The 27,608-nt window shown below is 63.3% G+C and overlaps 3 protein-coding genes across 5 annotated transcripts; all 3 read left to right on the top strand.

The window, feature by feature from the left end:
- The first annotated feature begins 173 nt into the window (after positions 1–173).
- ZMYND10 (zinc finger MYND-type containing 10) lies at positions 174–11,040 on the top strand. Of its 3 annotated transcripts, none has more exons than XM_075713901.1 (12): positions 174–271; positions 1,050–1,158; positions 1,735–1,851; positions 2,992–3,045; positions 3,146–3,298; positions 5,408–5,496; positions 5,783–5,883; positions 7,237–7,409; positions 7,722–7,847; positions 9,639–9,760; positions 9,963–10,088; positions 10,776–11,040. In XM_075713901.1, exons 1-12 carry the CDS (start codon positions 174–176, stop codon positions 10,858–10,860), a joined length of 1,353 nt encoding a protein of 450 aa, XP_075570016.1. In that variant the 3' UTR covers positions 10,861–11,040. The 3 variants fall into 3 exon arrangements, with proteins under 3 accessions (XP_075570016.1, XP_075570017.1, XP_075570018.1); XM_075713902.1 differs by lacking the exon at positions 174–271 and adding an exon at positions 10,287–10,324 and having other exon boundaries at positions 714–1,158; positions 10,776–10,874; XM_075713903.1 differs by lacking the exons at positions 174–271; positions 9,639–9,760; positions 9,963–10,088; positions 10,776–11,040 and adding an exon at positions 8,193–8,646 and having other exon boundaries at positions 714–1,158.
- A 1,164-nt stretch (positions 11,041–12,204) lies between these two features.
- Positions 12,205–19,147, top strand: RASSF1 (Ras association domain family member 1). The gene is made up of 6 exons (XM_075714143.1): positions 12,205–12,466; positions 13,569–13,690; positions 16,524–16,628; positions 16,710–17,004; positions 18,778–18,893; positions 19,001–19,147. The coding sequence occupies exons 1-6, from the start codon at positions 12,205–12,207 to the stop codon at positions 19,145–19,147; spliced, it is 1,047 nt and encodes a 348-aa protein (XP_075570258.1).
- Positions 19,148–19,806: 659 nt separating this feature from the next.
- Positions 19,807–24,707, top strand: TUSC2 (tumor suppressor 2, mitochondrial calcium regulator). Its single transcript, XM_075713801.1, has 3 exons — positions 19,807–19,958; positions 20,258–20,378; positions 21,915–24,707. Exons 1-3 carry the CDS (start codon positions 19,807–19,809, stop codon positions 21,978–21,980), a joined length of 339 nt encoding a protein of 112 aa, XP_075569916.1. The 3' UTR covers positions 21,981–24,707.
- The last annotated feature ends 2,901 nt before the right edge of the window (positions 24,708–27,608 follow it).

Raw genomic sequence — 27,608 nt, forward strand, 5'->3', positions numbered from 1 at the left:
GCCAGCCGGGGTCCGCACCGGGGCCGTGTCCCCCCACGCTTTCCGCCACGCGTGCCCCGGGTGTGTCCCCGGAGCCCGGTACGCCCCGCTGGCCGCTGTCAGTCCTCCGCGCCGGCAGGGGGCGGCAGAGGCGCCGGCAGCGCCCCCCGTTGCCGTAGCGACGCGCCGCCGCCATGGCCGCCACCGGGCCGGCGCCGCTGCTGCCCGCCGAGGCCGAGGCGCTGGTGCGGGCGCTGCAGGGCACCGAGCTGCGGGACGCCGGCGGGCAGGGGTGCGGGGGGCCGCCTTTGTTGGGGACGGGGTCTGGAGGGGGAGGGCCCCGGTTCTGGGGTGTCCCCGGAGGGTCTGAGGAGGGAGCATGAAGAAAGGGCTCTAAATCTGGTCCCTTTGGGGCCTCCCCAGAGGCTCTGGGTGGGGGTAAGGAGTGGTCCCAGATCTAGGAGGGGGCATCCACAGAAGGTCTAGGGGAGAGAGGAAGAGCCCTGGTTTTGGGGAGTCCCCAGTGGGTCTGGGTAGGGATAGGGAGGGGTCCTTAGAAGGTCTAGGGTAGAGAGGAGGGGCCCCAGTTTTAGGGTGGCCCCAGAGGATCAAGGTGGGGTGGGGAGAGAGGAGGATCCCCAATTCTGGAGCCCTCCTGGAAGGGCTGGGAGAGAGAAGAGGGTCCACCAGGGGAGGGGGGGGGGGGCACAGGAAGGAAGGGTCCAGACCTGGGATGTCCCTAGAGGGTCTGTGTGGGTAGGGGCAATGCAGAAGAGGACCCCCAGCTTTGGTGTGTCACCAGTGGGGTATCTCATGGTGGGTGTTGCTGGTGGCAGGCAGGAGGGTAGTGGGCTGGGGCTGCCACAGGTGGAGCTGCTGCCCCAGGATGCATAGGCTCAGACGACAGCGTGGAGTTTGGGCGTGCCTGGCAGGCTTGGGGTGTTTCCTGGGGATGGAGGTGCTGGGAGCAGGTTTCCCTGCATGAGGGACCCTCTCCAGGAGTGCAGCAGAGCCCCAAAGCCAGTGGCCAGAGGTCTCTGGCACTGATGTCCATGCTGGCTGCTCTGCAGATGGCTTCGGCAGCACGAGTGCGTGGAGAAGCTCAACATGCATGCCATCCTGAGCGCCTCCGCGGGCCAGGAGCAGCTCTTCACCGAGCTGCTGGTCGCCTATGCCAAGGTGAGCCTCCTTGGGTGCCGTGGTGATCCCCGTGCCAGGCCTTCAGCCTTGAGCTGGGGTTGTCTTGTAGACAACATGCAATTTTGGAATAAAATGGTGAAGAATCTGCTGTATCTCCAGCAACAACATTTGACTGGTGGTTTGCCAGTATTGCTTTTTAAAAAAATTAAAGGTCAAGCTGTGGTATTTCTACTTGCTGGTCTCTGATCCTCTCTGGAGGTTGCTTTGTTCTCTTTCGTGTGCTGGCCCCTCTGGTTGTGGGTCTCTGCCCTGTACCAGGGGTGTTGTTGCCCCAGAGCATGCCGGACTGCACTGGGACATGTGGTGCCCTGGACCTGCCCAGCTCCTGGGATCATATTACCCCTTTGCAACCCCAGGAGCTCTCTGTGCCCTCTGGTCTGTTGGTGAAAAGCTGTTGATTTCTGAGCTGGGTGAATATAAAGACAGTGTGCCCCAAGGCCACCCTCCTGTGTGGGATAACTCCAAAGTCTGTGCGGCTGAGCATTAGCGATAAAACTGGTTCCCACTCCAGCACTGCTCTGAAAGGCTTCGCTCCCCCATCCCTTCCCTTTCTAGATTCCTGTTCTCATTGGGGAGCTGATCTCTGTGGAGATCTGGAAGCACAAGATCTTTCCTGTGCTGTGCCGGCTAGAGGACTTCAAGCCGAGAAGCACCTTCCCCATCTATGTGGTGGTGAGTAGAGGGGGCAGTGGGAACAAGCCTGGAAATTGGGCAGGCACCACTACACTTAGAAATAAATCTCACCCTGGAGATCTCAGAGCTGGGGTTTTACGTCTCACCAGGCTGAGAAGCTGGAGTGGACAGCATGACACAGGGGAAGCACCTGGTTTCCCACAGCCACAAGCAACAAGCCTCTGTCTCCACCCCCAGGAGGGACCCACTCCTAGGGGAGCTCAGCCCCGTGTAGGGCTGTGCCCCTGCCTAATCCTGCTCAGGGGCTTGCTGGATCTGCTAGATCTGCTGGATCTGCTAGCACTGCTGGAGGCAGCAGTGCTCCTGGCTCGCAGCTCCCAGCAACTTGGGACTCCCAAGCAGCAACACCCCTGGGGTATTTGCCCCTCTTTGAGCACTGTTTTTCTCTGGCACTTTTAGCCAGAGGGCTCTCTGAGGTTACATGCCTCTGGGTTAAAAAATACATAGCTTTTTCTTACCAAGCTTCTGGGAGCAGCGGTCCCTTGAGCCATTCTTGGCAAGGGAGCGATCTCGGGAGCTTGGCTGCCCTGTGGAAGCATGCAGGCCTTGACCTAAGGGAATCTGCCAGAGGCTTGGAAGTTTTAGCCCATTTTCAGTCCAGGGTTAACACCTTGCTGGGGAAAGGTGGTGTCTTCCCTGGGTAGCTGTTTGTCTGCAGCATTGCCTGGAGGCAGTTATCTTGTAGTTCCCAGTCTCAGGACAAGGCTGCCTGCCCTGGTCCCAGGGGGCTGAGAGCAGCACAGCCGTGCAAAGCACTGTCCAGTCTCAGGCAGTGGCTCCATGCTGGTGCCAGGGGCTGCAGCTTGCCCAAGGGCTATGGTTGTGCTGCCACTGTAGCGCAGAGACAGAGCCCTGAAGAACCCTGCATGCTGGGAAGCGTGGTTCTCTATCAGTGGTGTTATAGTGTCATAGGCATGTTAACATAAATATTAATATGACCTGCATGAACTGGAGTTGTTCTAAAGATTGCATCACTGGTATTTGGCTCTTGGACTTGTGTTTGGCCACAACTACATAAGCAGCTTCTTAGAAGAGCCCTTTTCCTGGTCCCATTGCCTGTGTCCTTGGTGCTGGTGACTCCTCCGCTGTTACCTCACTCTTGCCATTTTCCTCCCACAGCTGCATCATGAAGCCTCCATCATTAACCTCTTGGAGACAGTGTTTTTTTACAAGGTAAGAGGCAGGTTCAGCTTTCTTCAATGTAAAGCCCCTGGGGGTGGAAAGCCACAGCTGGGCGGGGCTGGCCCTCTGTGAAACTCTTGTTGTTGTGAAGGAGATCTGCGAGTCAGCAGAGGACAGCATTCTGGATTTAATTGATTATTGCCACCGAAAACTGACCCTGCTCGCAGCTCGGAGTGCCAACGGACAGACAGTGGCCCCAGTGGAGCTTCGTCCCGAGGATCTGGCCAGCCCCTCGTCCATGCAGGTCAGGAGAAAGTCCTGTAGCTCACTGGGGACACATGTGATGGAGGATGCGGGCGGCCTGAAGAGGCACAGGCAGGCCTTCCCGTGGAGAACAGCCTGGCTGCAATCCTGGCACCTCCCACCCATCTCAGAGGGCGTCTGGTGCTGGTGCTGTTTGTGCCAGCAGCTTGGTTGGGCCAGCAGCTGCACCCACCTCCCTCCACCCCGCAGCCATGCTTCCACCCTCTCTCATGACAATGCCAGCTTGAGGCTTCCTGCAGGACACGGTCTGAGCTCTGGGTGGGGGGCTGCTGATGGTTAGGCAAAATATTCAGTACAGGGGTTTTGGCCATTTGCTATTGCCCTTGAAAGTTGTGTGGGTATGTCTCCATGGAGCTTGTGAAACCACCTTAGCTTAGGCTGCTGCTGGAGCCAGCCAGGGTTAACCACAAAACGGGTCCTTCCCTAAATAGATGTATGATACGACTAGGAATTGTCCTAATGTATTTCCCTCCAACTTCGTTGGCTCTCTGAGAAATACCTCCTCTCTGTGCTGGTCTGGGCCAGCAGCGAGCCCAGAGCTGTTCCCAGTCAGGTGTTCCCAGGCTGCCGCACACACCTTCCCAGTGCAGGAGCTCTCTTTGCTTCTGGTGCTTCTCAGCACCTTGAGTTTTCTCCTTAAACTGCGCACACCATGAGGAGCATCTGGAGAAGTGGGGTTAAAATGATAGCCTGCAAGCTTGGCTGTACCTCCCCGCATTGCCTCCATCCTTTGGCTTGTTGCCCGAGCACATGCTCCTCTTCCAGAAAAGGGAAGGAAGTGGAGGGCTCCAGAGCACAATAGGGATGTTTTCCAGGAAATGTTTTCCCAGCTGGGGAGGGGAAGGAGGTGTCTGTTAGTGCTTTGACATGGCTCAAGTTAAAAAACTGACCTTTTCTAGCCAATAGGGTTCTAAAAAGCACTCTTCTCCCAAGAAGCCTAGTTTCCTCTGATTCATTCCAGCCCCTCCTCACTCTACATACAATAACCCCCTATGAAAAAGCTGTTCCTACCCTCTCCTGTGTTGTGGAGCCTGTTGCCCTTTGTGTCTGTGTATGGTGGTAACGCCTGGAGCAGGACCTGTTCTGCTGTGCCCCAGAGGCACAGGCAAAAGATAGTCCCTGCCTGAAGGTAGCAGAGATGAGGTCTGGATACCAGGAGGAGCTGTAGAAAACAGCCCCACTGGGGGAGTTTGGAGAGGAAGGTGGGGGGGAAAGGCCCATAAGCCTTTCTTAGTAGCATCTGGGGCACCGGCACGGGGAGCGCAGGGCTTCTTACCGCAGGAATTTCAAGGGAACTATTGCAGTGCTGCGTTAGAGAAATATGAGTTGCTGAGGTCAGTGCTCTGTACACGAAGATATGAGCTGCTGAGCATCTGGGACTGGAGAGGAGAAGCTCTGCCTGGGCCAGGGAGAAGGACTTGGCACGTCTCAGTCTAGCCATCCTGGTGATCTCAAAAGAGGCTGAGTCAGACGGTGGTCAGGCTGTTAGCCCGAGCACGTGGGGGATGAACGAGGTGTCCACATTGCCTGGGAAGGGAAGGAGGCCGGGTGGCTAGAGAACGTGGCATAGCTGCAGGCTGGGATAACCACAGGCAGATATTCTAGCTGGCTGTACGTAAGCTGTGGGGGAGAGGCAGATCCAGGAGGGGTGGATGTAGGACTGCAGCTGTGCCAGGGCCAAGTTTCTCCCTCCTCCTCTGGTTCCTCTGCAGATCATGGAGCTCCCCCTTCCCTCAACCTCACAGGGCCATGGGCCACAAGATGAGCCTAGAAGTGGAGAGAGGAGCCATCTGGGACTGGCCTCTGTCAGGGGGTGTCCCTGTGCAGGGGTGCTGCTGCCGGTAGTCACCCGTGACCTGTTAGGGGTGGGGAGATGAGGGACGAGCAACAGTGGGCTGCGAGCACTTCTGTGGCTGCCCTGGCAAACAGGCAGCAGCTGACACAGTTGAGATGAGAAGCAGAGTTTGTTTTGCAGGGCTCTGGTTTCCTCCCCAGCCTGTGGTTACTGATGTGCAGCCAACAGGCTGCCTCCCTGCAGCTCCTGGGAAATGGGGCCTGAAATCCCGAGGCTGTGCTTGTCCCCCCACAGGAGCTGCAGAAGCAGGCGGAGATGATGGAGTTTGAGATTTCCCTGAAAGCCCTGTCCGTGCTGAGGTTCATCACCGATCATGTGGAGAGGTAGGCGCCCAGGAGCAGCAGAGGACACATGCCAAGCTCACCGGTTGAGATTCCTATGGGGCTGCAGCGGGTGCCTGGACCCCTTTCAGCAGCTGGCTGTATCTGTGGTGGCAGTGGCACTGCACCCTGGGAAGCAAATGCAGAAGCACTCCACCCTGCTCCATGATACTTGCAGGAACCCAGATTATTGGTTTTTTCCTGCCTCTCCCAGTTGCCTCAGGGAGCATTTGTATCCTTCTGGCATTTGTCTGAGAGTGCCATTTCACCCTTTCTGTCGTATCTCCAGTCTGTCCCTGAGCGCGCTGACACGAATGCTGAACACCCACAACCTGCCCTGCCTCCTTGTCGAGCTGGTGGAGCATTGCCCCTGGAGCTGCCGTGAAGCAGGTGCGGGTCGTGCCCTGTGGTACCTGGGGCGCCGTGGTGGCGTGCTGGGATCTGCTGCAGGAGCCCTTGCAGAAAGCTGCTCCCCCTCTACCCTCCCTCTGGCCTCCTCCCCTTGCTCCTCGCTAGTCTGAAGCTGTTCAGCTCAAAAGCAGCTGCAGCACAGCTGGGCTGGGGACCCGGCAGTGCTTGCAAAAGCTGATCCTTGCACAGGGCTGTCTCTTCTGAGCTGATCACGGCCAGTACAGGAGCAGGAGCATAGCACATCTGCCAGCCCCGCCTCCTCCTCTAAGGAGTCTTGCCCTGGACACAGAAGGACCAGAGTGCCAGTCTCAGCCTGTCTGTAGCTCTCTCGGACAGCACTAAGGGCTGGAGCCAGACATGGGCTCTCCCGGGCAGCAAACCCATTGCCCTGAAGCTGCTGGTCATTAAGCTTCTCTCTTGCCAAAGGCCTCTGATCAGGTTGTGCCCATTGGCTGTCACCTGTGCCATCAGCCCTGCCTCCTGCACCTCTGCAGCCAGGCGTGCCCCCTCCTCACCCCCCCGGCTTCACCACTGCCTGCCTGTGAGCAGTGATGGGGCGCAGCCTGGGGGGTGGGAACCTGCACTCCCCTCTGCAGCCTGGCACCAGGGGGGTCACAGCACAGGCAGGGGAGGAAGAGATGCTGGCAAACATGTGGCCGTGTGCCTGCTGAGAGGAGCCCAGCTGGATGTGGGAGCTTTCCTCTTTCCTCCAGACCGGAAATGCATCCCTTCTCTCCGCCTGTGTGCTTCGGGTGTCAGAGGGAGCTTTGATCCAGGGCTCTGAGGGAGATACTGGAAAGAAACGAGTGCAAAGGCATTTCCAGGCTTTGCGGATGTAGGGTTTCAACCCCTGCACCCTCCAGAGCAGCACAGTAGCTCCTGGAGCTTGTTTTGTCACTTCTGTTACATTCGTGCTGCTTCTGGCTTTCACCAGCAGAAGAACCTCCAGAAGAGCAGGTATTGGCCATGCTGATACCCCAAAACATGCCCCTCCAGGCACTGTTGCTGCAGCATGGGCTCCCCCACCATCTACCATTGCTCTACACTCCTGGCCGAGTACAGAGGGAGATACCACAGGGATCTTTCGGTTCCTGCCACAGCCCTATTGTTTTAATACATATTATGCTTTTCCTGCTCTCTAATATATTGTCTCGGTACCAAGAAGGCTGCTATGCTGAGCAAAGAGGTGGGGAAACTGAGGCAGGCAGAAGCAGAGGGGCTTGCCTGTGGTGGAGTGAGAAAGTGAGTGTAGGCCAGCATCCCCTCCTTTGAGCTGTCTTCCCTCGGGCAGCACTGTCTCTCCCTGGAGCCATGTGTTCTTCTGTCCCTCAGGCAAGCTCAAGAAGTTTGAGAATGGCGCGTGGCACGTGGTGCCCCCTGAAGACCAGGTGAAGATGACCAAACTCGATGGGCAGGTGTGGCTTGCCCTCCTCAACCTCCTGCTCAGCCCAGAATGCCAGCGCAAATACCACTTCGATGGCTTCAACAAGAGCCAGCTCCTCAAGGTAGGCCCCTACACCACAAAGGCCATGGGCCCCTCAGCACAGAGTAGGACCTTGCCAGCACTAGGCACCTCCGGGCATCTCTCCCCATCCTCGCTGTGGGCTCCTAGGAGCCAGTGGTGGGAGAGCAGCAGGGTCTGTCACTGTGACAGCAACAGCAAAGCTTGCGTTTGCGAGTGCATCTGGTGGGACCCCCTATGGGTCGCTCTGCCAGTGCTCCACAGATCCCTGCTCTTGCCACGGTGCTTCCCCAGCTCTGGCTCCCTTGTCTTGATCTCTGTCTGTTCACTCTTCTCTTCCCCTCTGTGGCCGCAGCTCCGTGTGTTCCTGACGGATGTCCTCATTGACCAGCTGCCTAACCTGGTAGAGATGCAGAGATTTCTGAGCCACCTCGCGGTGATAGAGCCAGCTCCCCCCAAAAAGGATCTTGTCCTGGAGCAGGTATCCTGTGGCTCTTCTTCTGCCTCTCCAGCCTCTCTGCTTTAAGCCTGATAGCTCCCTACCCCCTTTTCTTCCCACCAAGCTCAGCTCTGGAGAGGTGGTGCCCTGGTAAAGCAGCCAAGCACCCATTTCATAGTTACACCCTTATGGCCAGCAAAGTTGTCCATGGATGACGTGGGAGCCTTGTCCTGCTACCGCAGTGGCCCAAGCAGTCTCAGCTAAAGGCATAAATGCTGGGTTATAAACAGCTCTCCAGATTGCATTGAGTCCCTGGGGTGGTGGCTGCGTGGGGCAGACAACCCCTGGCTTGTTTTGACGATTAACTCTTTGTTTAACATTTATCAGTGTTTTCCTGCTGAATTCTGGACTCCCCAGGGAAGAGTCCCCTTTTACGGCCCTGGCCCCGGGCTGCTTGGCACACTGCATACAGAGGGATGTCAAGGTCTGGTGATGGAGGCTGGAGTCAAACTGGTCCCAGCTGATGTCTGGGGCTTGGGAGATGGGCCCAAGTGTGTCTTTAAACAGTGTGAGGTTCTTGGGTTTTTTTAGTCTGTGCAGCGGTGATCTCTGGAGAAAAGTGTTTCTACTGCTTTCTCATGAGCTGAGGGGAGAAACTGTGTGTGGGGGCAAATCTGCAAAGAGGCAGCTGAAGAGCTGGGAGAGCAGAGGCTCTTCCCCACTGCTGGAGGCTCCCACACCGCTTCCTGGAGCGGATGGGTGGGTCAGGCAGCAGCTGCTTGGGCTGTGCAGAGGGGGAGCACGCTGCCCCCAGCATGGCTGGCCACGTGGCCCGGGAGGAGGGTGATGCACCCTGGCTGGAGCTGGCTGCGGCTGAGCCGGAGGAATGGCCCGTGCCGGGAGCTGGGACTGCGGAAGGCTGCAGACCGGCCAGCTGAGTGGTTGGGGCTGGGGGTGGCAGCGGGGCGGAGGTGGTTAGGGATTCACTTCACGTGCCTCGACTGCCAGCGTGTCAGTGGGGCAGAGACAGGCAGCTGCCGCGCTGGGGACCTCGTCCAGCCCTCGCCCAGGCTGCTGCCGTTCTCTGTAGCTCTGCCTTTGTGCTGGTGCTGCTCCTGCCTCCGCCAAGGGCTGGGGCTGAGCCCAGCGAGCAGGCAGGGGGAGCCAGCTGGAAGCATACACATGGACTCCCTGCTCTGCCCAGAAAGCAGTGAACTCACTCCTTGTCGCCGAGCCAAGCTGAGGAAAGGCCTTTTTCCATTCGGCTGTTCCCAGAGCAGCTTAGTCCCCTTCCAGGCCTAGCTATTTTTACTCTGCTGGAGAAGGCAGCGCTGTTGGAAGCAGCATCATCCTCTCTAGAGCCTGAACTCCACGCGCCGCTCTTGGCTGGTGCTTTCCCTTTTGTGCTGGCCAGCCCTTCCCTGGGTGTTCATCTTCGGGGGAGCGACAAGTGGAAAAATCTGCTCAGGCAAATGGCTCTGGAGCACAGGGTTCAAGCTGCTGCCGGCACACAGGGTGCTGAGATCTCAGGGCTTTCTGTTTGGGAGCCCAGGCCTCACGGCTGAAGTCTCACTCCCAGCCGGACCCTGAGGGTTTTGCCTTGTTTCACCTGAACGCTTGTTCGTGAGCAGATCCGTCCCCTCCGTGTACCCAAAAGCACACCCTCACTCCCTGCGCCTTTGCCTCTGTACATGCTGTCTCCGTTCGCCCTCCTGGGGGGGTGCACTCCTCGTGCCCAGGGCCAGCCCCACACCCCCCCGAATGCCCCCGTACTGCAGCGCCTTCAAGTCGAGCTGTGAGCACCCCTTCTTCCCACTCTGCCTTTCCTGGCAGGTTCCCGTCATCTGGGACCACATCCTCAAGAAAAATGCGGGGAAGTGGGAAGCCATCGCCAAGCACCAGGTGAAGCGTGTCTTCAGCCCCACCGAGGAGGAGCTGAAGCTCCAGGCACGCAGGTAAGGCCCTGGCACATGCACACGGGATGCCCAGTGGAGCCAGTATCCCCATTAGCAGGGGCTGGACCTCAGCACTGGGAGGATAGAGGGGTCTGTGGTACTGGCTGGGGATGTCTGCTCAGTGGCAGGGCGCAGTGGGGACAGCTTCCTGCTTCTCAGCAGTTCCCCATGAGCAGCCTTGGCCCCTCTCTGCCCGTCACAGGTGGGCACAGACCTATAGCCTGGACATGATGGAGGCTCTGGCCCCTGACAAGCCCCGCTGCAGTGTGTGCGGCGTAGAGGCAGCCAAGCGGTGCTCTCGCTGCCGCAACGAGTGGTACTGCACACGGTAAGGGAGCCCTGCCACCCCGCTGTGTCCCCTGCAGCCCCCCCAGTGCCCCCCTGCCACCCACTGGTGCCCCCTGCTCCCCAGAGCACCACAGACCTCACCAGAGGGTGCTGTGAAAGGGCCAAGGGAAGCCGGGGTCCCACGGCTGCTCAGCACTGCTGGCTCTCCATTTGCCACGTACATCTCCAAGTCTTACAGTGGGCTGATGTGCCAGGACGCTGGTGGAGGAGATGCTGGTGAGTGTTGTGTTGGCACTACCAGGTGCTAGCTGCCTGTCCGTGTGTCTGCCATCCCACACCGACAGCAGCGACAGGCTGGGTTTCCCATGTCTCTCTCCCCTGCACCTTGGTGGGGCAGGAGTGGGGAGAAAAGCGCCCGTGGCTCTTTGGGTGTGGGTGATGGGTTGGGGTGTGGCAGCTGGGATGGTAGCAGTAAATTAAATCTCTGGTCCTGAACCATATGGCAAGATCTGGCGTTAAACTATCTTAGCCCCCGGAACTGGGGGCCGCGTCCACCTCCCTGATGGGCTAATGCTTGGCCAGATCCCACCCAGTGCCTGGAGGAGAGCAGTGCTGGGGTTTGTGCTTGTCACTGGTTCACTCCTGGGATGGATGTGGTCCCGCTGCTCGAGCTGCGGGTGCCCCGCTTCCCAGCAGAGCCCCTGAGCAGCAGCCTTTCCCTCCGCAGGGCGTGCCAGGTCCAGCACTGGCAGAAGCACAAGGCTGCCTGCAACCTGATGGCCGAGGCACTGAGGAGAGCGGATGACCTGTAAGAGAAGCGGTGACTGGCATCTGGCCCATGGCTCAGCAAGGCAGAGGTTCCCCCTGCGTGCAGCCCAGCAACTGGGGAGGAGAAGTTGGCAAAGGCCCCTTCTCCCTGCTCCCAGCTCTGGACAGCACTGGCCAGGCTCGTCCTCTCCTCTCCCACCTCCCTGCCACACATCTTTCTCCAATAAAACTCCTTGTGCACCCCACTGCTGCTTGGCTCCTGCTTTTTTTCTCCTAGCTGAAGATGCTAAACTGCTTCCTCCCCTCCCTTGCACCTAAGGGGAAGGGGGGGGGGTGTGTGTCCTTTTTCCCCCTCTGCAACAACAGAAATCTCAGAGAACCCGAAAAAAGGGTTGATAACGTTGTGGTTACCAGGACCAAGCCCTCTATGGCCGAGGCACATGAGCCACGGGAGGGAGGGGGTGAGAAGGCCTCCATGCTGCCTCTTATCTTTTGGCCGCCGTCGCTAGGGCAGCGAGGGGAGGCAGAGGATGTGGTTAGCATGAGCACCTCGCTGTGAGAAAGCAGATGAGTTTCTCGGGTATTCATCATCTGCCATCTCCCAAAGACGATTCTTCCCCCCCCTCTCTTCTCGGTCGCTGTGACGTTAGCACCGAGGGCTTGGCCCATTGCCCACCAGCATCTCTCTGCAGGCTTTCGTGGTGACCGGCTGGCTGTGCCTTGGGGTCAATCGCCACCTCGCCCTGGCCAGCAGCCACAGCCGATGGGCTGGAGTCTTTGAGCACGGCTGGGAAAGGTTGCCAGTGCCGGCGCTGCCGTGCGTCTCCTGTTCTGATAGGGTGCCTGAGACCCCCCCACATGCACCCCAAAATAGGCTTTGCACCAGCGCTGCTGCTGCAGGAGCCACGACAGCGGGCAGGGAACCATCTTGGTCTGGATGCAGCCCCTGCCGAGCAGCCCGGGTTTACTCCTCGCCCCAAGCCCGGGCTGCTCGGCAGGGGCTGCATCCAGACGGAGCGTGGAGGCTCTCCGGGAGAACTTTGGCTGCTTCTCGCCCGCTGCCAGAAACTGAGGCACGGAGCGATGCTTGCCCCGGTCCTGGGAGAGGTGGCGGAGAGAGCAGGGCTGCCGGAGCAGGGCCTCCCTTCCCCGGCGGCTGTTCTGGGAGCCTCATCCCCGCCTCCAGCCCGCCCCGCCGGGCTTCCCGGGACCGGGGGCGGCGGTCGGGACCCCGGGGCGCTGCGCGGCTCCCCCCCCCCCCCCCCCGCTCCTGCCTCAGTTTCCCCCGCTGTGCCCGGACGGGGCGGCCCCTCCCGGTCCCCGCCCCGGCCCCATCCCCGGTGCCGGCCCCCGCCCCGCCGCCGCGCAGCGCCCGGGGCCGCCGGGCCATGGAGCTCATCGAGCTGCAGGAGCTGCAGCCGGAGCCGCGGCCGGGCCGGGGCCGCCTGGAGCGGACCAACGCGTTGCGCATCAGCCCGGCCCGCCGGCCCGGCCCCGGCCCCGGCCCCGGAGCGCACCCCGACCCGCGGCTGACGGCGGCACCGGGCACCGGGCACCGCTTCGAGCCGCGGCGCCGCGGGCTCCACACCTGGTGCGACCTCTGCGGGGACTTCGTCTGGGGCGGCGGCAGGAAGAGCCTCCAGTGCCGCCGTGAGTACCGCGCCCCGCGCCTCCCGCCACCGGGCACCCCCACCGGGTACCGGGCCATCCCGCCACCGAGAACCCCCACCGGGCATCCCGCCACCGGGCACCCCCACCGGGCACCGGGCCATCCCGCCACCGAGAACCCCCACCGGGCATCCCGCCACCGGGCACCCCCACCGGGCACCGGGCATCCTGCCACCGAGAACCCCCACGGGGCACAGGGCATCCCGCTACCGGGCACTCCCACCGGGTACCGGGCGTCCTGGTAGTGGGCATCCCTACTGGACACCGGGTGTCCCACGACCGGGCACGGGTATCCCAGCACCAGGCACCCACACCAGGCGCTGAGCATCCTGATACTGGGCACCCCCACCGGGCATGGGCATCCTGGTACCGGGCACACACACCAGGCAGCGGGCGTCCTGATACTGGGCACCCCCACCAGATACCGCACATCCCAGTACTGGGCACCCACACTGGGCACGGGCATCCCAGCACTGGGCACCCACAGCAGGCACTGAGCGTCCCGGTACTGGGCACCCACACTGGGCACGGGCATCCCAGCACTGGGCACCCACAGCAGGCACTGAGCGTCCCGGTACTGGGCACCCACACTGGGCACAGGCATCCCAGCACTGATTACCCCCACCAGGCATCAGGCATCCTGGTAGTGGGCACCCCCACTGAGTACTGGGCATCCCTGCACCGGGCCTCTGGGCACCAGACACCCGCACCAGGCACCGGACATGCTGGTACCCAGTACCCCCACCAGGGACCAGGCATCCTGATTCCAGGCACTGGGCCCTGTGCATCCCAGTACCGGGCACTGAGCATCCCAGCCATCGGGCACCACACTGGCCAGCCCAGGCAGGGAGCGTGGGCACCGCGGTACAGGCCGGCAGCGTGGCACAGCACCGTGTCCCATGTGGGTCCTGCCCCCTGGGCCCCTGGCACTGGCACAGCATGGGCGGGCAGCCGGCACCCGGCACCAGTACTGGCACCAGGCACCAGTCCTTGCCCCGCTGGGCACCAGTACCCTCCCCAGCACAGCTGCTGACCCTGGCACCCAGCACCATGGTGGTGACACCGGTCCTGTCCCTGTCCCCAGACTGCAGCTTCACCTGCCACTACCGGTGCCGGGCCCTGGTGCGGCTGGACTGCAGTGGCCCCCCGGGCGCTGGCGATGAGGACGATGGCACCGAGCAGGCGCTGGAGAAGGACACCAACGTGGTAGGGCCCGGCCCGTGTCTGCGAGGGAGGGCGCGAGTGGGGGGTGGCCAGCCTGGGGGCTGCTGGGGCTGGGGGTGGCTGTGCTGGGCTGTGCCATGCTGTGCCGTGTGAGGCCATGTCATGTCATGCCATGCTGTGCCACACTGTACCAGGCCATGCTGTGCCATGCTGTGACAGGCTACGCCATGCTGGGCTGTGTTGAGTTGTGCTGGGCTTTGCGGTGCCATGCCGGGTTGTGCCATGCCGGGCTGGGCTTTGCTGTGCCAGGCTGGGCTGTGCCAAGCCGAGCCGGGCTGGCCTGGGCTGTGCCATGCCGTGCCATGCCATGCCGTGCCACGCTGTGCCACGCCAGGCTATGCCATGCCATGCCGTGCCGTGCCGAGCTGTGCCACGCCAGGCTATGCCATGCCATGCCGTGCCAGGCCGTGCTGTGCCGTGCCACGCCAGGCTATGCCATGCCATGCCGTGCCGTGCCGGGCCGTGCTGTGCCGAGCCGTGCCACGCCAGGCTATGCCATGCCATGCTGTGCCGGGCCGTGCTGTGCCGTGCCGTGCCGTGCCACGCCAAGCTATGCCATGCCATGCCATGCCGTGCCGAGCCGTGCCACGCCAGGCTATGCCATGCCATGCCGTGCCGGGCCGTGCCGTGCCGTGCCACGCCAGGCTATGCCGTGCCGTGCCGTGCCGTGCCCAGGCTGTGCTGCCCCGCGCCGTGCCGTGCCCAGGCCGCGCTCGCCGGGCAGGGCCGGGCCGGGCCGGGCCGGGCCGGGGCACGGGCGGGTCCGGGCGGGCGGCGCCGGGCGCGGGTGAAGTCACCGCCGGAAACGGGGCCGCGCCGCGCCGCCCCCGGCCCGCGTCAGCCCCAGGCCGGGGCGGGGCGGGGCCGGGGCCGGGAGCGGGAGCGGGGCCGGGGCGGGGACCGCAATCGCGCTGAGCCGAGCCGGGACCGGGAGAGGGACCGCGATAGGCACCGGGCGGAGCCGAGCCGGGACCGGGCTGAGCCGAACCGGGACAGGACCGCGATAGGGACCGGGCTGAGCCGAGCCGAGCCGGGGCCGGGACAGGGACCGCGATAGGCACCGGGCGGAGCTGAGCCGCGGCAAGGACCGGGATTGTGCTGAGCCCAGCCGGGATAGGGACCGGGACTGGGCGGAGCCGAGCCGGGACCGGGAGCGGGCTGAGCCGAGCCGGGACCGGGAGCGGGCTGAGCCGAGCCGGGACAAGGGCCGGGCTGAGCCGAGCCGGGACCGGGAGCGGGCTGAGCCGAGCCGGGAGCGGGCTGAGCCGGGCCCCAGCCCGGGGGCCGGCCGTGCTGGCGCGGGGCCGGGTGTGCCCGTGTGCCCGCGGGGCCGCGGGGCGGGCGGGCCGGGCCGTGGCTGCCGCCGTGGCCGTGCCCGTGGCCGGGGCGGGGGGCGGCGGGGCCGGGGGCTGCGGGGCGGCGGCGGCGCTGGCGCTGCGGCGGGGCGGCGCGGGGGGCACGGGGGGCAGCACGGCCAGCAGCGGCTACTGCAGCCAGGAGGACTCCGACTCCGAGCCCGAGCTCTTCTACACCGCCCGCACCTCCCTCGGCCGCCGCCCGCGCCGCCGCCAGGTCGGTTCCCGGGCAGCCCGCCGTGACGTCACGGGGGGACGGGGTGACGTCAGCCGGGGGAGCGTGCCCCCCGGGGGCTGGGTGCTGGGTAGCGGGCGAGGGTGGACGCGGTGCGGGGGCAGTTGTTGCCCCGCCGTGGGGAAGCCGTGGGCTGAGCGCGGTCCTGCCGTGGGGCAGGTGTGGGGTGAGCGTGGTCTTGCTGTGGGGGCAGGAGTGGGGCTGAGCGTGGGCCTGCTGTGGGGTGAGCGTGGGGATGAGCATGGCCCTGCTGTGAGGCCAGCGTGGGGGTGAGCATGGCCTTGCTATGGGGCAAGTGTGGGGGCAAGCATGGCCGTGCTGTGGGGCAGGGTGGCCCTGTCCGGTTGGACATGGCACTGTGGGGCAAGCGAGGCACAGGGGGGTAAGTGGGGCTTTGCCGCCTGGCACGCCTGCCCCATGGCCTGCGGGGGCTGCAGCCGCTCCCGGAGGGCGCGAAGGACGGTGCCTGGGGTGCGCTGGGGTGAGCTGCCCCCAGGCAGCCCCACAGCTGTCCCCATCCCGCGGGGACCCTAGCAGGGTCTGGCAGTGCCTGCATGCCATGGGGTGGCTGTGGGGGCCGGGAGCCCAGGGTGCTCCCCAGCCCCACGTAGCCGTGGGGACACGTGCACCTCTGCGCGGCGGCTCCACTGCCCCACGTAAATAGTCATTAGCGGGAGTCGGGGGTGGGGACGCCAAACTAGGACGCCTGGGTCCCCCCTGTGCGGGGCCGGCGCTTTGAAGTGGGTGCCGGCGGCATGGGCGGGTTGCACCCCCAGCCTGGCCCTGCCCTCCTGCCCTGAATCCCTGGGAGTCCCTGTGGGTGCCCAGCCTGCCCTGCTGCCCCGGTGCTGGGCTGGCGGCTGCCGGCACTCTGCCTCGGGGACACCTCCCTGATCTGGGGTGCCGGGAGGGGACGCCTGGCCCTGGGGTGTCTTCGCAGCGGGTTCACCCATCCCTGTGGCCCTGGGGATGGGGACAAGGGCTGGGGGGGGTGGCTGGTGGCCATGCCAGTGTCCCTGGAGCAGGGCTGGGGCCGTGGTGAGCTCAGCTGTGCTCACCCAGCACGGCCCAGCTCAGCGCCAGCCAGGCTGATGCAACCCCGCGCAACCACCCACGCGTGTGTCAGCCGGTGTTTTGGGGCGGGCTGGGGGGCGGTGGGACACCGGGGCGGGCGGAGGGGTCCCCCCCAGCCACGGTGCTGCTCAGCCCAGCCGCTGTCGCGCAGGATGAGCCCAGCGAGTGGGAGAAGGCAGAGCTGGACCAGGCGCAGGTGGAGCAGCGGATCAAGGAGTACAACAGCCAGATCAACAGCAACCTCTTCATGAGCCTGGTATGGGGCCGGCGCGGGGCCGGGGGTGGTCGCGGTGCCCTGCCCTGCCCCCACTCACACCCCCCACCCGGTGTCTCGCAGAACAAGGACGGCTCCTACACCGGCTTCATCAAGGTGCAGCTGAAGCTGGTGCGCCCCGTCTCGGTGCCGGCCACCAAGCGGGTCCCCTGCCTGCAGGCGGGGCGGCAGGGGCCACGCACCCAGGGGGTGAAGCGCCGCACGTCCTTCTACCTGCCCAAGGGGACCGTCAAGCACCTGCACATCCTCTCGCACACCCGCGCCAGCGAGGTCATCGACGCGCTCCTCCGCAAGTTCACTGTCATCGACAACCCCCGCAAGTTCGCCCTCTTTGAGAGGTCTGAGAAGGATGACCAAGGTAGTGCCCCGGGGTGGCCCTGTCCCTGTAGTGGTGGCCATGTCCCATGGTGGCAGCATCCCCATGGCAGTGGTTGTCCCCCATGGTGGTGGTGCCCCCATGGTAGCGGTGTCCCCCACGGTGGCAGCACCCTTGTGGCAGTTGTGTCTGACTTGGCGGTGGTGTCCTCCCTGGCAGCGGTGTCCCCATAGTGGCAGCTTCCCCTGGGCAGCAGCACCCCCATGGTGGCAGCATCCCTGTTGCTGTGGTATCCCCCTTGGTGGCAGTGTCCCCAGTGGCTGTGGGGGTGTCCCCCATGGCAGCAGGGTCCCCTGTGGCAGCAATGTCCCCCAAGGTGATGTCTCCATAATGGCAGCATCCCTGTGGCAGCAGCATCCATGTGGTGGCAGCATCCCTGTAGCAGCAGTGTCCCCTGTGGCAGTGGTGTCCCCATAGTGGCAGCATCCCCATAGCAGTGGCATTCCCCTTGGGTGGCAGTGTCCCCCATCACCGTGGGCATGTTCCCCATGGCAGCAGTGTCCCTTGTGGCAGCGATGTCCCCATAGTGGCAGCATCCCCGTGGTGGCGGCATCCCCGTAGCAGCAGTATCCCTTGTGGCAGCGATGTCCCCATAGTGGCAGCATCCCTGTGGTGGTGGCATCCCCGTAGCAGCAGTGTCCCTTGTGGCAGTGATGTCCCCATAGTGGCAGCATCCCCGTAGCAGCAGTGTCCCTTGTGGCAGCGATGTCCCCATAGTGGCAGCATCCCCGTGGTGGCGGCATCCCCGTAGCAGCAGTGTCCCTTGTGGCAGCGATGTCCCCATAGTGGCAGCATCCCCGTGGTGGCAGCATCCCCGTAGCAGCAGTGTCCCTTGTGGCAGCGATGTCCCCATAGTGGCAGCATCCCTGTGGTGGTGGCATCCCCGTAGCAGCAGTATCCCTTGTGGCAGCGATGTCCCCATAGTGGCAGCATCCCTGTGGTGGTGGCATCCCCGTAGCAGCAGTGTCCCTTGTGGCAGTGATGTCCCCATAGTGGCAGCATCCCCGTAGCAGCAGTGTCCCTTGTGGCAGCGATGTCCCCATAGTGGCAGCATCCCCGTGGTGGCGGCATCCCCGTAGCAGCAGTATCCCTTGTGGCAGCAATGTCCCCATAGTGGCAGCATCCCCGTGGTGGCAGCATCCCCGTAGCAGCAGTGTCCCTTGTGGCAGCGATGTCCCCATAGTGGCAGCATCCCTGTGGTGGTGGCATCCCCGTAGCAGCAGTGTCCCTTGTGGCAGCGATGTCCCCATAGTGGCAGCATCCCTGTGGTGGTGGCATCCCCGTAGCAGCAGTGTCCCTTGTGGCAGTGATGTCCCCATAGTGGCAGCATCCCCGTAGCAGCAGTGTCCCTTGTGGCAGCGATGTCCCCATAGTGGCAGCATCCCCGTGGTGGCGGCATCCCCGTAGCAGCAGTATCCCTTGTGGCAGCAATGTCCCCATAGTGGCAGCATCCCTGTGGTGGTGGCATCCCCGTAGCAGCAGTGTCCCTTGTGGCAGCGATGTCCCCATAGTGGCAGCATCCCCGTGGTGGCGGCATCCCCGTAGCAGCAGTATCCCTTGTGGCAGCGATGTCCCCATAGTGGCAGCATCCCCGTAGCAGCAGTGTCCCTTGTGGCAGCGATGTCCCCATAGTGGCAGCATCCCTGTGGTGGCAGCATCCCCGTAGCAGCAGTGTCCCTTGTGGCAGTGATGTCCCCATAGTGGCGGTGTCCCTGTGGGGATGTCCCCCCCCGTGACGCACGGCCACCATTGCAGTGTACCTGCGGAAACTGGCTGACGAGGAGCAGCCCCTGCGGCTGCGGCTGCTGGCCGGCCCCAGTGAGAAGGTGCTCAGCTTCGTCCTGAAGGAGAACGAGACTGGGGAGGTGAACGTGAGTGCGGGGACAGGGAGGGGACCGGCACCCGCACCCCCTGGGGGCTGTGGCAGTGGGGGGGAGACGCCACGTCCCCGTTGCGATGGCAGCCCGTGTGCCTGCAGTGGGACGCCTTCACGCTGCCAGAGCTGCACAATTTCCTGCGCATCCTGCAGCGGGAGGAGGAGGAGCACGTGCGCCAGCTGCGGCACCGCTATGCCCGCTGCCGCCAGAAGATGCAGGAGGTGCTGGCCACGCACACGCCGGGGTGACCACGCCGCCCGCGCCCGTGGCCTGCCAGCGCGCCGGGACCCTTGCCTGCCGGCGGGTGGGGGCACCGGGGAGGGGGGTGGAGAGGGGTGCCCCAGGACCCACTGGGCCATCGCAGCCCCCATGGGGCTGGCCCAGGGAGTGGGTGTCCCCGGGGGAGCGAGTGTCTCCAGGGGGTGTGGGTGTCCCCGGGGGAGCGAGTGTCCCTGGGAGGAAGCAGGGCGTCGAGCCCCAATAAAGGCATCTGGGTGACGAGGCCTGGCCTGCGGCATGTCCTTGGCGGGGAGGCGCTTGGGGCCGGGCGGGCTGGGGCAGGGGCGGGAGGGGACACGACGACCCCCCGGTGCCTTTGGGGCAGGGGTGAGCGCGCGTGGGGCGGGGCCGCCGCGTTGGGGCTCGAACCCGCGGTCCCGGAGTTCCCGCCGCGCCAGGCGGGGAGGAGGCCTCGCCCCCTGCCGCTCTCACGTGACGCGGGCGCCTCCTTCCTCCTGGGTCACGTGCCGGGGGCATCGCGGGCGCCGGAAGTGGCGCAGCGCGGCGGCGGGCGCAGGGAGGCGCTCGGTCGGCGTTGCCGGGCGGCTCCGGGCCGCTTCCCTCCCCCAGGCCGCTTCTCCTCCCCCCACCTCACCCCGCTCCCGCCGCCGCCGCCGCCGCCGCCGCCATGGGCGCCAGCGGCTCCAAGTCGCGGGGGCTGTGGCCCTTCGCCTCCCCGGCGGCGGGCGGCGGCGGCGCCGAGGGCCCCGGCGGGCAGCAGGCCCTGGCCCGGGCGCGGGCCGCGCGCGCTGCCACCCCCTTCGTCTTCACACGCCGCGGGTGAGAGGCCGAGGAGGGCGGGGGGGGCGGGCGGTTGCCATGGCAGCGGGGGGGGGGGGCTCCGCCGCTGGGTCGGTCCAGGCCTGCCCGGCGCCGGGGGACAGGCCCTGGCCTTCCGCGGGACCCGGGGGACGAGAGGGCGGCCCCCTAGCAGCCGCTAAGCCGGCAGCGGGGGCCGCTGCAGCCCTCACAGTGCTGGTGGTGCCGGCCTGCCCCAGCTTCCTTCCCTGCGAGGGGCGCAGGAGGGCGGCAGCCATTGGCAGGCTCTTACCTACCCGCCTCCCCTTTCCTCCCGCCAGCTCCATGTATTATGATGAGGATGGGGATCTCGCCCACGAGTTCTATGAAGAGACAATCGTTACAAAGAACGGGAGGAAGCGCGCCAAGCTGAAGAGGATCCACAAGAACCTGATACCTCAGGTAGCATGTGGAGAAGGGTGGGGGAAAGTGAGTGCCAAAGCACCACGGTGACAGCTGAAGTCCCGGCTTTGCCTTCTCCCTCGGGGCATCTTCTTGCCAGGAAGGCGAAGGCTTTCTGCTCACAGCCCCTAGCTCCTGCCTCAGAGCCATAGCTCCTGTGCATCCTGGTTCACACCCGTGTCATGTAGTGAGGCTAGGAGAGGGAGAGCTGGTGACACCCTCCAGCCCCCCGTTCCAGAGAGGAGTGGTGCCCCAGTCCTTTAGAGCTGCCAGGCTGGGGAAGATAGCTCAGCTGGGTGTGTGTTGTGGGGTGCAGAGTGCCAGTCAGCCCCACATGGCCATGGTGTCCCATCACTGACCCAAGGTGCAGGGCGATGCACTTGCTCAGCCCGTGTCACATTGCTGCAGAGGGCCAGGCCCTGGTTTCAGGAGCAGTGGCCAAAGCCCATCACCTGCTGACGCAAGTGTGCATGTTCCCCGTGGTCACTCAGTAGTGACAGTGGTGTTGACAGCTATGTGTTTTGCACCTCAGTGCAAAAGTATCCTCTTAAAATAAGTAACTGGGGTGAAGCCGGGCAAGGGCTGGGACACCAACTGAGCATCTCAGTGCAGGAGAAGGATAGCCTGCATGTAGGGAACCTTCTGGGGGCGTAAATGGAGAAAAGGGAGGATCAAACCAGGGCTGGAGAGAGACCCTGCAGGAGTCTTTCCTAAGTAAGCATAAAGGCCTGGCTCTAGTGAGCACCTGGGGCGAGCCGTTGGTGTGCTCCAAGGGGTGAGCATTCCCCGCGGTGAGGTGGCACCCTTCTGAGTGCTGCGCAGGCAGTTATGGGGGAAAGGATTCAGCGCCGCTCCCCAGGCTGACATTCTTGCAGAGGCAGGCTTGGACTGTGGGACTGACTCCTTGTCCGTGTGGGTTGAAATTCACCTGGTTGGAGAGCTCGGCTGAGCTGGAGAGAGCAGGCCCTGAGCCCCTGCTCACCCCCAGCCCCCGACCTGCCAGCGGGTCCTCCCAGTGCTGTAACAGGAGAAGGCTTGGACAGAGCATGGGAAAGGCGCCTGTAGCTGGCGTGGAGGGAGCGTACATTCAGCAGCCTCCACTCTGGATAGAAAGCTGCTTTTCTTGTGCGCCAGCTGCCCTGGCTGCTTTCTCTCAGAGAGCTCTTTTCATTCTTTTAAATCCCGTGAATGAAAGGTGCCGGATGAAAAGCCCAGACGGCCAATATCTGCCAGTCACGCACCAGCTGCTGCACGGGCAGTGCCTGGCAGAGCAGCTCCCTCCTTTCTCGCCCTGCTGAGCTCCAGACCCGCCATGTGTGGCAGCCAGCCGTGCCTCTCGGTTCTCCAGGGGCAAGTTCGAAGGGCAAAGTGCTTTTGCTTTGCGTGCTGCTGTTCAGGCATACTTGGTGTCACGGTGGCTTTATGGACTCATGTTCCTCGACGGCACGGTGTCCCTTGTCTGTATGGGGTGACTCGCAGGGCTTGGGGCTCTTGTTTGGTGGTCTCCTCTGCTCACTGTTCTGCCTCTTCTTTCAGGGCATAGTGAAACTAGAGCACCCTCGCATTCACGTGGATTTTCCGGTGATCATCTGCGAGGTGTGAGTCAACAGACGTTGCTGCCTGCGGGTGGGAGGTCCTGCCCACCGCCCCCAGCCTCACCAGGCAAGGCTGCGTCGTGTTCTCACCTGAGGAGGACTCTGGGCACGCAGCAGGGACGGTGGCTCTCACCTCACCCGGAAGCGAGGCAGGCAGGACACAGCAGGCCAGGCTGGGCTTGGCTAGCGTTCCTCGCAGGACATGGGTGACCTTGTGCAACAACTGCTTACAAACATCCTCGCTTGAGTCAGAAGACTAAAATACCTTTCATAGCCTCTAGCCGACGTTTGATGGGTAACTGGAACTGCAAACAAGCTGCTGTCTGTGAGCTGTTAAAGGGAGAGCGAGCCTGCACTTCTCACCAGATAAAATCCCCTGCTTCTCAGGTATGCGGCCCAGGGAGAGCCAGGGCAAGGTAACGCACTGCCTGGGGTCCCGAGATCCCTCGGGCCCAGCAGTTAGATGGCCAGTGTTGCGGCATGTCGCTTGACACGGGTGTTATGTGATGCTCCCCCAGGTGGGTCTGTCGATGGAGGACGAAGGCCGAGGGGGGGCCGGTTTCAAAGCACATCTGGTTGGCTGCTTGCGCTCCTCTTGGAAAGGGATTGGAGATCAGATGCCGCTATCTTGGACCTCGGTCTTTTCCTCCTGTGTGTTTCCCCGCTTATGCCGGCTCTGGGGAGGTTGGCTTTGCTGCTGCCTGCAGTCCCTCTGCCCGCAGGAGATCTCTGTGTTCTGCAGCCGCTGCTGGTGGCAGTGAGGCCCCCAGCTCTGCAGCGGACTTAGCTGCCCCGTTAGTGAGCTGGCTCCTGCCGAACGCTATCCCTTGCCCGCTGCGGGGCTGTGCTGCTGGGCAAGGCAGCTCCTCATAGCGTCCTCACCTCCGCTTCCGTCTTGAACATACGTCCCGGTGGGGTGGGCCTTGACAGAGCCAAGCAGGAAGGAAATAATTTCTTCCCGTCCCCTGAAAACAATCAATCAGTGTGCCTGCCCCGGCTTGGAAATCTCTCTGGCGATGTGAACTATGGTTCCTCCTGTGTCCCAGCTGGCGGCAGGAGGAGAAATGCAATGCACTTTAAAGGGAGGCTTTCTGCTCTGTCTTGGAAGGTCCTGCTCTTTTCTCCTCTTTCCTCCCGCTTGAGAAGGTCAAGGTCGCCTTGGCAGCACCGAAAAACCTCTCGTCCCTGCCTGCGAGCCCTGGGGTGCCGAGCCAGGTGCTGCAGGGCCAGGGAAGGGCCTGACCCGTACCGTCCCTCGCCAGCACTAGGAGCCACTGCCTCCCTGCTCGGCTGCCCCTGGATGGGCAGGCGGAGGAGGACTGGCTGTGGGGCAGCGAGCACAGCTTTAAACTGGGTCAGAGCCTGCTCCCCACAGCAGCCGGCTTGGCTTTCCTCCTCTTTTGTTCCAGAACTTATTTACTTTCTAAGCACTTCAGATGTTTGCTACCTCGATTTTTAATTTAAGCCGCTGGTACTTGGCTGCCAGCCCTGTCGGCGTCTACGTTGGATGTATCCATTTCTGCGCCCACCGAGAGCCGCCTGGGCGCGGGGCCACATTCCTGGCTTCGGGGAGATAACAGTGGCGTGGCTGTTGCTGTCTTCCTGTCACCACCTCTTCCCTCTGTGTCCCCCCACCCGCTGTTCCCACCAACGGGAGCGAGTGCGGAGGGTGAAGCACGGAGGGTGAAGCGGATGTGCTGGCTGCCACCGGGCAGGGAAGCAGGCAGGGCTGGGCAGGGCTCCGGCAGGGAGCTCGTCTACACTGTGATGCTGGGCGCTTCTTTCGACATCTTTTGTTCTCCTGCTTGCTTGAGAGAGTCTTGTCTTAAAACAATCCCCCACTGAAGTGTTTCTTATTTGCACCACCTGCTCTTGAGTTTGTCCCGGGCCGGATCTCTCTGGGAAGGGTGTCCCTCGGGCTCCGTAGGAAAGCAGGAGCTGCTGTCCCCAGGAAGAGGAGAGAAAGCCGTGGCCGGGCTGCCTGCGCCGCCTTGCTCCACTGCTGTCCAAGAGCAGGGGAAGCTGTGCTGAACCTGCCTTGGGTATGGGGCAAGGCAGAGGAGGAGTGGGGAGGGGGCCAGTGCTGCTTGCCTGCCCCGACAGGGAGCCCCTCGCCTGGCTACTGGCCAAAAATCTGCTGACAAGGCAGGGCCTGAACCCCGGGGGGGGGGCAGAGACCAAGACTGGCTTAGCAAGGATGCTTTTGTTCTCCCTGACAGGCTGCCCACCCTTCCCCCAGGGTGTCAAACATGCTTCCCCCGAAAAAACATGCCTTCTCCCACGCCCCCCGTGTCACCAGAGTGGCAGCGAACCTCTGCAGGCTGCCAACAAGCTGCATCCTGCCCTGCTTCTTCCCAGGCTGGTCCCCTGAGCAGCCAGCCCCCGGGCCCCCTCCCCTCCGCCAGCCTCCAGCCCTCCTGCAGCAGCAGGGCCTTGGGAGCACCTGGAGGGATCTTAAAAATGTGAAGGTCGCTGTAAATAGTATTTGTGTCCTCTGTGGTGTTGGAGCAAGCAAAAAAAAAAAGGAAAGTTTTTTTCTTTTCTTTTTTTTTTTTTTTATGATTTCTGTGCGGTGTTGTGCTTTCCCGTGTGGATGTGTAGCCAAACCGTACTCACCGACACTAGACTCCTTACTCCTCTAGCGTGTGGGTAGGACCCATGGATTTAGGAAACATACACTATTTATGGTCCTTCCTCCCAGTGCATCTGTCCACTTTTGTTAAATTTCAATAAAATTATTTGTAGAGCCCACAAGTCCAAGAGGTGTCTCACTGGGGAGGGCAGGTGGGTGAGCGGCTGTGCCCGTGGGTGGAGGAATGAGATGCTGGAGAGCCAAGGGGAAGTGGGCTTTGCTGTGATGGTCACTTTTCTGCTGGCACTTTGAGCCCCCTGTTTTTTTGGGAGGGGGGTGTTTGTGCACATGTGGCTGAACTTGTAGTGAAGGAGCCATGAGTCACGGCCATTTCCAGGTGCTCCAGTTTTGCTCATGGTGCTGGCAGGAGTTGGTGGCTTTGTCGGGCTGTGACTGCTGCTAGCTGCTGTGACATCCTTTAGATATATAACTGAAGTGTGCTTATATAAATATATGTAATTTTCTTGTTCAGCCAAATAGGGTTGGAACTCGGGCCCCTCTCTCCTCCCATGTGGGGAGGGAGGTCTGGAGGGACCTGGGCATCTTGGGCAGCCCAGCCTCAAGCCAACCTCTTCCCATCCGGCTGCCTGGGCCCCGCGGGGGGGAGGATCTGCCTGTCTACTCCTTCATCGCCTGCCCTGCCAAATCAGTGCCTCATTAATCACCAGGGCCTGATGACTTTCTCGAACCCGGCATGACCCCGTGCTGGGATGCTGCTTGTCCCCCCAGCAGTGCCGGCTGTCCATGAGGCGAGCGTGATCTCACTTTATGCCCCATGTCCTGCCCCTGTCCGCCCTGCAAATGTTTTCCTGTGGCTGCTGCCACCTCTCATCGTTTCCTCCGCGCAAGCCGGCTCGGAAACAAGCTGCTGACGAAAGCTGTAATGAGAGTGAGTAGTGCGGTGTGTCCTGCCAGCACTTCGGCTTGCGGGGGACGAGGCTCTGGGACTTTTGCCCATTGACCTGTAGGGGCCCCAACCCCAGGAGGGGCGGATCGTGGTCGCCTCGGGGGGGACTGGGTGGCTGCGCAGGGTGTTATGGCTCAGCGAGGTTAGACAAGGATGTGGCTGTGGCTCGCCGGCATTGTGAGCATCTCCGTGTCCAGCGGGGCCACCCCAGTCCCCCTCCTGCTGCTCATGTGGCAGGACTGGGCCTGCAGCCCCTGGCCCAGGGCGGAGGTGGGTGCCAACCTCCCAGCCTGGCCCCGCAGCCACTCCGTTCCCAAGCCAAGCACCTTGCCTAGATCTGTCCAGAGTGAGCAGATGTGACTAATTCCCCATTATCCGGCATCCACGAGGGATTCACAGCCGCCCAGCTGCCCACGTGGGACAGCTCACCTGCTTGGCTTGCCCTGGCCACTGCCCACCTCTGCTGCCCCGCTGGCGTGGCAAAGCCATGCGGGGCTCTCGTGCCTGGCTGGGAATGGCTTAACATCATCTTGTGGTCAGCAGGATGAGATGGGAGAGGGGAGGCTGGATGTGGCCAGCTGCCCCCTTCCAAAATCCAGGGTCTTCCCTGTGGGAAGGGAGGAGGGAAACCGAGGTGGGCGATGCCGAGCCCTCCTGAGGGGATGGCAGTGAGAAGCTGCGTTGCGTTGAGGACTTCCAGCCCTCCCAGCAGTGGAGAGCTGTGACCCCTTCAGCGCATAAGGCCACGAAGGATGGAAAATTTTAGGCATTTGTGCTGCCGGTGAAGGGAGCCTGTTTACTGCCTGGAGGGGAAGGGCAGTGCCCGCCGGCGCTGGGATTTCTTGGCTCCCTGCAATCTCTCCCAAGGGTTTGGCAGCCAACACCCCACCAGTTGCCGACCTTCCCTGTCCCTTTCCCAGCTGGTGCCTGGCGTTGCCCGCAGGCCGGGCCGAGCTGTGGGGTGCAGCCTGGGTTGAGACCGTCCGGCTGGGACACCATGCCCATCCTCGGTGGTACTGTCACCCTCATGGTGGGAACTTTGCCGCGAAAGCTAGCACTCGAGTGGGTCCCGCTAACTGGAGCCATCTGCGGGTCCCCGTGGCCCTCGGCTTGCGCCACCGGCACTGGGGGCCGGCACCGAACAATGCCGGGCTTGGTGCTCCCCCCTGCTCCCTGGGGAGCCGGCAGGCAGTCGGGGAGCGCTTCCGCAGATTCAGCCCTGTTTCCTTCCCCCGCCAGCCCCGGCACACCCTCGCGCTCTGGCCCCGGCGCTTCCTCCGTGGGAGCACCCTGATGGCCCCCAGCCCACGGGGGCCAGCCCTGGCCAGAGCAGGCAGGGCACAGGCAGGACACGGGGACGGCCACACTGCCAGTCCCTGAGCCCTGCCTGTCCCACTGCCCGCCCGGGGGGACTCGCCGGAGCCTCGGCGGTGCACCGGGAAGGAAGCCCCCCCGGTCCTGCTGCGCCTGCGGCCCCCCTTGTGCCCCCCCCCCGGGCAGGAAACCCGCGGGGCCACGGCTGAGTCAGCAGCACCGACTGCCCCGGCCCCGCACAGGACGTCCTGCCCAGCACAGAACTGCCCCGGGGTCAGCACCGCCCTGGGGACACGGCTGTTCTGGGGACACCACCATAGCAGGGACATCGCCATCCTGGGGCACAGCCCCGCTCCGGGGACACTGCTGCCCTGAGGACATCACCCTTCTGGGGCCACCACCGTCCTGGGGACGCCACCACTTCCATGATGCTGGGGACACCGTTATCCCGCAGCCGCCAGCATTTTAGGGTCACCACTGTCCCGGGGCCACCACCACCCTGGGGACGCCACCACTTCCATGATGCTGGGGACACCGTTATCCCGCAGCCGCCAGCATTTTAGGGTCACCACTGTCCCGGGGCCACCACCGTCCTGGGGACGCCACCACTTCCATGATGCTGGGGACACCATTATCCCGCGGCCGCCAGCATTTTAGGGTCACCACTGTCCCGGGGCCACCACCGTCCTGGGGACGCCACCACTTCCATGATGCTGGGGACACCATTATCCCGCGGCCGCCAGCGTTTTAGGGTCACCACTGTCCCGGGACCACCACTGTCC

Source organism: Pelecanus crispus, chromosome 7 (genome assembly GCF_030463565.1).
Source record: "Pelecanus crispus isolate bPelCri1 chromosome 7, bPelCri1.pri, whole genome shotgun sequence".
Taxonomy (NCBI): domain Eukaryota; kingdom Metazoa; phylum Chordata; class Aves; order Pelecaniformes; family Pelecanidae; genus Pelecanus; species Pelecanus crispus.